General features: G+C 44.3%; 1 protein-coding gene across 4 annotated transcripts in view; it reads right to left on the bottom strand.

Annotated features, from left to right (window-relative positions):
- Positions 1-5,643: 5,643 nt before the first annotated feature.
- The window catches only part of NFRKB (nuclear factor related to kappaB binding protein), a 33,603-nt gene continuing 29,301 nt past the window's right edge, over positions 5,644-9,945 (bottom strand). For all 4 annotated transcript variants that reach the window (XM_034754596.1, XM_034754594.1, XM_034754597.1 and 1 more), the window contains 3 exons: positions 9,619-9,725; positions 8,112-8,247; positions 5,644-7,204 (listed from right to left, as the gene is read on the bottom strand). In XM_034754596.1, the coding sequence (XP_034610487.1) occupies positions 7,079-7,204; positions 8,112-8,247; positions 9,619-9,725 (369 nt within the window). In that variant the 3' untranslated portion in view covers positions 5,644-7,078. The remainder of the gene's footprint in view (positions 7,205-8,111; positions 8,248-9,618; positions 9,726-9,945) is intronic.

Genomic DNA, 9,945 nt, shown 5'->3' with positions numbered 1-9,945 from the left:
ACAGGGTGCTGGAGTCCTGAGCTGGCAGGGAAAACAGAAGCAGGGGTAGTCTTTGCACATTGGGTGGCAGCTCCCAAGGGGGTTTCTGTGATCCAACCCGTCACACATACCCACCCATCAGTTGTTAAAAAAAAAGGCAGACTTCGCTTCTCATTAAAGGTGTTAATATTTTATGGATGTGTGTGGGGTAGGGGAAGTTTACTAAGGCCATGTCTACACGACAAAATTAAGTTGACCTAACTTACATCAGCACACAGCCACCGCCGCAATTACATCGCTCATACATGTCTACACTTTGCTCGTGTCGGCGGTGCACGTCCTGACAAGGAGTGCTTGTATTGATTGTACTGTTAGTGGGGGGCATTGCAGGAAGGCTCCTGAAAGCCTGTAACAGTCGACATAAGTAACGCAGCATCTACATTGACTCTGCGTCAACCTAACTATATCAACCTTGACTTTACGCTGCTCGTGGCGGTGGAGTTAAGTTGGCGTAGCTGGGCAGTTACACTGGCAGGAGCAAAATTTAAGTGTAGCCGCTTCCATAGTTAAGAAGCTGTCTTGCATCAACCTAACTCTGTATCATAGACCAGGCCTTAGTCCTTGTGGGTGGTGGCTAGAAGTTACTCTCTTGATGAGACGTGTGTCTATCCCACTGGTGGAGAGAGGAGGAATTAAGGCACTCGTATAATACATAAAAATACATACCTTCTTTCTAACTCCATGTGTAGCTTTTCCACCCAAAGGGTCTGTGCAGAGGTAGCTGCTCCTGCACCGCAGGGCATATACCTCAAATTCTAGTAGAAGGAGCTTCAGAGCAGCAGTAACCCAGGGAGGGCTGCTCATGGTCAGCCAACAGCTTAGCAGCGACAGGGAAGGAATGAAGAACTCTTTCCATTTAACGAGCCCATAAGAGCAGGGATCTAAAAGTTCGACCCTTTTGGTGAGGGGAGAGGAGTGTCAACTGAACACTAGTTAGCACAGGCTTTCCAATAAGAATGGCCGAGAGCAGTTTCTTGGCTGGTATAAGCTAATTTAATCATTTTAATCTACACTGTAACTTTGCTTTTTCAAAAATTTCAGAGGAATTTGTCCCTAAATGCCACATAACATTTAGGCCTAGAGAGGAGTGATGATCTGGGGAATTTGCTTGTACACTTTATGAATTCATTGTCAGATTATGAACTCTATCTTTACCAAGCTGCAAACTCCATTTCGAATAAAGGGCTAGTCATCGTCTTCGCTGTTGTCTTCCTGTTGTTCTGAAATTCCAACGTGTAGCGGCAAAGGTCTGATAAGAGAGTCATTAAACATTGATAATCCTCCACCTAAATGATACGGAGATGGCTGCTGCCCAGAGCAAACTGTTTTTTTTTTTAAATCTGAAGTCGGGGAGATGGTCACATGGGCAATGAAGTCACTGGCAGGGATCTGATCACCTGAGCAATCTGAGGGCTGGCCTACACTTGAAACGCTACAGTGGTACAGCTGCAACAGTGCTTCACTGTAGACATTACCTCCGCCAAGGGAGAGGTAATCCTAGTGGGAGCAGGTCGATGGAAGAATTCTTTCATCGACCTAATACTGTCTACAGTGGAGGTGTGGATGTGGATGTTTCACAGCCCTGTGTGATGTGGTTGGGTTGACAAAGGGGGGCTGAAAGTTATAAAAGGGCAGGAGTTGCTCTACTCTGGGGGACTTTTTTCTCCACTGGAAGAGGAGGGAGAAGCAACCCAGCATTGAGAGCCTGATGAAGCAGGGGTCCCCTGCCTACCTTCCTGAACATAGATGGACACTGAGCAAAGGTGAGCTAGCGAATGGCTTGCATTCAGCATATTTGTTGTTTTCTATATGATCTGTAATCTGTGCATTTCTCAGACCATTAAAGAACAACAGTGTTTGAGTAGTGTTGTGCGTTGCAACTCCCACGGGACCCATTGGAAAGGTAAACCAGAAGGCTCGCCTTGTCGGGTAGAACACAGAGAGGGTGCGTTTAATATACCCAGGGGTCAGTACTGGTCCTAGGGGCCTACAGCAGGTGGGCAGAGGGGCGTTATTTCCGTGAAGGGGTAGCAGACATAGTCGGTGCCCAGGGAATGTGTCAGAAAGGCCAAGGGAAGAAACAATGCAACCTGGTGAGAGCCATGGAAACTCAAAGTACCTGGGGATCCAGAGGTGTGGATTCCCTTCACAGCAGGGAGAGCCAGACTGTATCTGTGACAAGGTGCAAGTTAATTAGAGACCCAAGTTCTTAACTGCAGAGAAACAAAAGTGCCTCAAGTAGAGCGAAGCACAAGGTCCAGTTTTAATCAAATGCTACAGATGACCCCAGCATTTCAAGTAAACAGTGAAAAAACATGGAACATTGTCTGGTAGGAAAGATCTCTTCAGAGCAAGCCTAAGAGTAAAGCATCAGACTTCTACAAAAGCTCTCTGGGAAGGGGTATCCCCTCTCTTATCCTCAGTGCTACTGGAGGTAGGAAATAGGGTAGGCTTGAAAGGATTAGATGGTTGGTAAATATCAATTTCGCTGTTTTCAGTGTTGTAGCCATGCTGGTCCCAGGATAGTAGAGCGACAAGGTGAGGGAGGCAATAGCTTTTTTTGGATCAACTTCTGTTGGTTAGAGAGACAAGCTTTCGAGCTCTTCCTCAGGTCTGGGAAAGGTACTCAGTGTCAGAGCTAAACAGAAGTGGAGAAGATTGTCATCATTCAAGGGACCATTCAATTTCTCCCTTTCCTCCCTGTTAACACCTCTCTAGTCACAGGGAGGAAAGGGAGAAAACAAAACAAAAAAAGGATAGGGGTGGGGGGGGTTAAGTGGAAGGATTGTTGGAACAAACCATAAATCCACAATCCCACATTAGCATCAACTTCCTGGAAACTACAATCAGCTTCAGCAATGGAACCCTACAAACAACTATAAGCAAGCAAACTATGGATCATCACATCTACCTTCACAGATCCAGTAACCACCCCAAAAACACCAAGAAACCAGGCACTCAGATACCACAGAATATACTCCAAAAAGGAAGTCTGGGATATATACCATAACACACTTAAAAATGCCTTCACCAATCAAGGACACTCCATCAGAGAAGTAGATTGCATCATGGAACAGGCCCCCCAAATACCCCAGGAGAACCTGCTTCAATACAGAAATAAAACCCCCTTCGACGCACTCTCCTAGTTGTCACCTACCACCCCACACTGGAAATCATCAAACAATTACAACCCACATTCGATGGGGACCACATCCTGAAGTCTTTTCTGAATCCCCTCTTCTGGCTTTCAAACAACCCCTCAAGCTCATCATCAGAAGCAAGCTCCCCACAGACCAGGACACACCAATTCAAAGCGGCACCAGACCCTGCCAGAACAAGTGCAAAACCTGTAGATGTACCTCCACTGCTATGATAATCAACATCCTCCTGAAACACAACTTTCAAGATCCACGAGTCCTACATATGCCTATCACAACTTGTGATGTACCTCATCCAGTACAGTAAATGCCCCAACAACAACTATATGGGTGAAACGAGACTGTCACTACGCTCTCAAAGAACTCACACAGAAAAATGATAAAGACAGAAACATCCTATCACCTGTGGGTAAACGCTTTCCACAAAGTGATTGTTCTATATTTGACCTCTCAGCCCTCATCCTCAAAGGAAACCTGGCACAGCTCCTTCAAAAGACAAGCCTGGGAGCTTAAATTAATAACTTTGCTAGACACTAAAAACCATGGACTGAAGAAAGACACTGGATTTATAGCTTATTACAACAATCTGTAACACATTTATCTCCCTCCCGCCCCGCCCCTCCACTTTCCTTCTATGACTGGAAATATGTTAACAGGCCACTTCACCTTGAATGGTCCCTTGAAATATGAGTTAACTACCTATGCTATGCAATCTATTCTATTCCACCTTGTAACACTGAGTACATTTCCCAGACCTGAACAAGAGTTCTATGTAAGCACGAAAGATTGTCTCTCTCATCAACAGAAGTCGTCAGTCCAATAAGTTATTACCTCATCCATCTGGTCTTTAACTTCACTGTACACACACAAACGACAAAAAAAAAAAAAAAAAAAAATTTCCACTGATAAGAACCAAAGTATACAGAGAGGCAAAGTAAGAAAAATGCTGCTTGAACGTATTAAAGTTTGATTTAAGGATATTTACTTTGTACATTTTGACATATTGACAATTGGTGTTTTATTGGTTATAAAGCTTTAAACTTTTGAATAGCAACATCTACTGTCATTAAATTGTCTGACCCCTATCATGATTTCCCACAACTATGAAAATTTAAATTGATAAAAATAAAAAGAAAATGCTTAAAGATAAATGTTGAATTATCCATTGAAATTATTTTTTTAAAAGTGAATTCTGCCAAGCCTAGAAATAGCACAGGCAAGCGGAACATTTGTCTAAACTGCTAGAATGGTTTGGCAAAAAACAAACAAGTTGTTGTTGGGTGAACAAGGTTTGGTGAAAATGGCTTTCAAGCTCTCCCTGGGCTGGCAGAGCCGATGAACGCTGCATGGATACATCAAGTATGTTGAGTGGATAAGTATGTTTTAAACAGACTCTTTCGGGGAGGGGCCATCTTTTCATTGTGTGTGTGTACAGTGCCTAACGCAACAGGGCCCTTATCCTTCACTAGTAGGTTCTAGGTGCTACCACAACACAGATGATAAATAACTTATCTGTGGCACCAGCTGATAAAAGGAAAACAAGCTCAAAACCATCAAAAATAATGGGGGCAATGGTTCAAGAAGGTGGAGTTTAATGGAGCCTGGCTGGTCCAGAGTAAACTCCATTCTGCAGAAGGAGGGTATCTCCCACCACAATAATGCACCTGATTTGATGCTGGGGTATAGCTTTTTTCCCCCTGTGTAATGCCACGAGTTCAAGAGTTACAAACCATGTCTAATTACCAGTAATGGGCTACATTAAAGCCGCAGTGCTGCACACTGTAAGAAAGACATTCAGCACGTCTCTAAGGCCTGAGACATAACTCTGTTAAATACGACTAGCAAATGGGGATTACCCTGATTTGGGATAGGATTTATATAATAAAAACATTTCAGGAGTATTGTGGACAGCACTTCAGTTTAGCTCTATATTTGACTAGCTTTGGTTACCAAACTGAGCTAAACTCGGGTTAAAGAATTCAGCTTCAAAACCAGAAGCCTTCCTGTTCTTCACCCTGAAGGAAAAGGGACAAAGACACAGGAAGTGACTGATATGGGGAAGAGGGGAAAGGCAGCTTTATCTTTCCAGATCTTGTTAAGTGCACAAAAACCATGATTCAAGAGAGTATTTTAAAATGCTGCATTTAGGTACCTAGCTCTGCTCAAATGCAGCTGCCATCTGCTTCTTGATATATTTTTTGTATCTGATTTTCCCAAGTGGGTTGGCTGTAGTTAAAAATAAAGAGTGCACGACATACAAGGTCTCAATCTAAATTCAATCAAAAGCCTCATACTGCCCGGATCAACAGTACCTGAGCCAGCAATGAGTAGCTACAACTGAGTCTTTCAAGCAGAATCAAGCCTCAACAATTCAGCTAAACATTGGAAGACCATGAAAAGCAGGGCTTTTTTTTTTTTTTTAAATAGACTATATTCAATGACGGTATCAAAGGCAAACAAACAGTGTATTAAAAAAACAAGAGGAACAATGTTTAAGAAACCTTCTTATAACAGTGTCTATTAGCCCTTAGCAGATCAGATGATCACACTACATTTCATGACAGTATGACAGAACTCTTTCCTTGCCAAAATGAAATGGTCTGTCTAGAACTGAATGGAGATGGCAGGTCGGATCTAAGCAGGGGGGCGGTTACATCTCTGGAGCATGGGTTGTAAATAAAACTGCTTTCTGTATTGTTATTTTTTTCCTACCCTGACACTTCTTCTGGACTCATTCAGAGAAAGAATTCCAGTGATGTCAGAGTTGGAAGCAGAAGTCAGTTCATCTCCTGATCTGTAACATGCACAATCCCAACAACTTGTATATCAAGATAAAAATCAGAGACAGATAAAAATCAAATAAGGCCAGGCCTGCATCAACTTGAGTTAAAAGTAAAACATTTCTGCTTGAGTCAGAATGAATGCAGCGTGGACAAAACTGAAGGCTTGTTCTCTTTTCCTTTTAAACAGGCTGTAGTCTTCTCTGGTTGATGATTCAATCTCAGAAATGTAAGAAGGGAAAGTCCCTGGCAGACTTTTCTTCCTGCGTCCTTTCTCTGAGCTCATTCACAGCCAGACTCTCATACGGGCAGATACATACATACAATAGTTATTAGCTATTTTACAGCAGAGGTTTTCTTCATCAGGCATGCTATGGGACAGGACTCTTCTATCTGGCCTTTGGAAGGATAACAAACGGAAAGTTTCTCCAGAAATCTGACATGGTGATGACAGTCAATAAAGAATCTGGGTTGGGAAGTGAAAGGAGAGGTCTTAAAAAGTTATAAAATAAATAAATATATAGAATTTGTATTACATACAGGTTAAGCCCTAACAATAAAATCAGCCACCAACTACAGCCACCTCTACAGGATATAAAGAGAACTGGTAGCTGGACTTCAAGACCCAGAATGAAGCTTGTCCATGACTTTAGAGAGTCACTGAATCCCTCTTCCCCTAGCAGCAAGTTTCACCGGTAAAGGAAGAACCCAGGCTGACTGCCTGAGGCTAACCCAGAACATAATGCAATGACAGCAAGGCACACTGCCATTTGCAAAAAGGGCAATTCGAATGAGAAGAGAATAAAGACACGTAGTAAAATCTCCAATTAGTCACTGCTATAGAGCTTGATTTTACAACTCTGGACTGAGATGTTTAGGTTCTTAAATAGAGAGTCTTGTGTTGCTGTACTGAGGTTTCCACTGGATACCACAATTCTGGCTCCAGGCAAGCCATGTTTTGCTTTTGGCACAGGTGAGGCTCCAGTCCAATCTCTGGATGGTCTGTGTTGGCACCTAAGAAGCCCTGACTGGTGATGGATGGGGGAAGGACAATAAGGCCAGGGAAGCTCTTGAAAAGTGATCCCTTTTCACAACTGATGTTCACTGTTGATCCTGTGTCTGTTTCGGAGATGGTGCTGTTGTCACAACAACAGTAGAGACTGCCTTGGTAGAGCCCGACACTGTTCCCTGCTGGAGATGGGAGGCCGATACTGTTTGAATTCGCACCTGTTTGAAATGAAAGAGCACTTAATTCACAGCAGAGCACAACATGTCGTCACACTGCACACACACAGCATCAATCCCAATGGGCCAGCAGCACTAATTCAGGGCAAAGACTTCACCTGATTCAGTCACAGCCAGCATTAAAGTTAGTCCAAAAGTCAGTATTGCTTGTATGGGTGAAAGGCCCTGATTGCACTGTTTGGCATCAGCAAGTTCAAATCATCCAGTGATGGTCTGGGACAGTGCAGGGGAGGAGGGACAGGTGGGGGGAGGAGGGGGGGCGGGGAGGAAGAGACAGATTCTAATGAAAAAGGATTAATCACCAGTTTGAATAAATTCCCAAATCTCAGCTGCTTTCAGATTTTCAGAATAAAAGCATTTGATCAGTTAGATTCTCTGGACTTCTACAGGCCTCATATCACAGGCTCTCAAAGTACCCTGCAACTTCCCAGTTACTATTATACCGAATTTATGGATGGGAAACTGATGCACAAAGACTGATGTGATTTGCCCTGGGAGACAGAGGGAATTCAAGCTGCAGACCTCTGGCTGGAAGGTGCTAGAGAAGTGCAAAAGTATCAGTAAGTGTAAGATACAATCCTTTTAGCCCTAAGTCACTACAGAGGGAGAAAAGCTGGCATGCTGCCTGACATTAATATTGTTCTTTTTCTTCGTCCTTACTATCCAGTAGCTCATTTCATTAAAATTTAAAACAAAATAAATCCAGATGCTATAGAAGGAAGTGGGGAGATGAACTAAATATGCTTAGTGCAACCACCAAAGACATACATTTGCAGATTGGGTACCAATGTCAATGGAACCTTGTGTCTTCATGGGCAAGACCTTCATGGAGATGCTACTGCAGTGAAGAGCGAATGGGCAGACCTATAGTCCTGCCAGGTATTCTTACCTGCGTGGCCTGGCCTTGTTGCTGCAGCTGTTGTAGCTGTTGTGCTGTCAGGAAGCTCACTGGTTTGTTCCCAGCAATCAGTTTTGTCCCAGCTGGCATGGTAGTCAGGATGATATTCCGACCCAGCCCACTAATGCTAAAGACAGAAACCAATTGAAGGTCAATAGTGATGCAGAGGGCTGAATCAACTGGACTCGGTGACACAACCTAGGACTCCCCATATAGCCCTGCATGCAGCTTCTGACTTAGCTCTGAGTGAGACAGTGGGACTACCCTGGCATTCAAGAATCACTACCAAATTCTGGTTATTTTCAAAAGTAGCTGGAAATCCAAATGGTAATACGGTTCTGTTGTAGTGTACCTGTATTAGCTAAATGCAGTAACTGCTGATTTGGTATGAAAGTATGTGTGTTTCTATGTCGCTCTGATCACTGACTAAACTGCTCTTCAGCTGCTAAGAGATGAAAGCCACTGACCTCATTTAGCACTGGTTCTAAATTTTTCATGTGACTATATTGACAGAGGTTAGAATGAATAGGTTATGCTAATGTTCACCATGCTGCATGGCAGAAGGTACTGATGCTAGTCACATGACTGCAACACTGGAAGCTCTGAGGGTCACCCCGGCTTCTTGTCTATGGGTTAGTCTAACCAGACGGTTAGATAATGCAGAATGCAATCAGCATGTGGAATTTCCTGCCCTGGACGTGGTGGCTAGAGTGATGTGACAAGGATTCTAGAAATGAAAATGGACCATTACTTGCATGCTGATGGGATCTATGTTGATGCAGTTACACTTGTACTAGTTTCTCTCATGTTGACTGGGCCTCAGATCAGGAATAAGATTAGATACTTCATCAGGGTGATTCTCGCTCATGTGCATGGAGCTGAGTTGATAGCTAAGTTCAGAGTAGGGAACAAATTCTCCTCCAGGGCAAAGACCTTGGGGCAGTGGTGGCAACCTGTGGTCTGCATGCGACCCATCAGAGTAATCTGATTGCAAGCCACGAGACATTTTACTGATCTTGACCATCCGCAGGCACGGCCCCGCACAGCTCCAAGTGGCTGCGGTTCGCCGTTTCCGGCCAATGGGAGCTGCGGGAAGCAGCAGGCCTCAGGGACGTGCTGGCTGCCACTTCCCACAGCTCCCATTGGCCAGGAAAGGTGAACCATGGCCATTGGGAGCTGTGGGGGGCTGTGCCTGAGGATGGTCCACGCCAGCAAAACGTCTTGCGACCCACAATCCGATTACCCTGATGGGCCGCATGTGGACTGCAGGATGCCCACCACTGTCTTGGAGGAATGATCTGCAGGTGCCTTCCTCTGGAGCAGTGAGCAGGAATCATGTTCGGATCATGCAAGATGGGTATATCCCCTCAAATTTCCTGTGATTGTGGTGTGTCCAACCTCTATTTCTAGATCTCCATGAACCTGATTGTTGGACCTCTCCATCTCACTTAGAGAGCAAACGGAGATGCTGCTCACTGGAAGGTTGCACATTACTCACTTGGCCCCGAGGTTGCCCTTGATGATGGGGGCTGTCACCACATTCTTGCCTTTCACTGGCTGGCTGATCACTGAGAGCGGCACCGTGATTCGAGCTGGCAGTTTACCCTAGGGAAGTGGAAGATTATTAGACAATATTGGGAGTAATGGGGAGTTCAGTAAAGAGCCTGGCAACATACAGGTGCCACTTGCAGTCCTGGCATAGAAATCAACAACAGTTCTCAGCTTTGCTAATGAAATCTGTCTCTCATTTCTGGCTCATTAAAATGTACCCTACCTACCCTACCTCATAGCTTGCTCAACCCTATGTCTCCACAGCAGCATTTCC

This window comes from Trachemys scripta, chromosome 21, assembly GCF_013100865.1.
Source record: "Trachemys scripta elegans isolate TJP31775 chromosome 21, CAS_Tse_1.0, whole genome shotgun sequence".
Taxonomy (NCBI): Eukaryota; Metazoa; Chordata; order Testudines; family Emydidae; genus Trachemys; species Trachemys scripta.
This window is presented reverse-complemented; position numbering and strand designations above follow the sequence as displayed.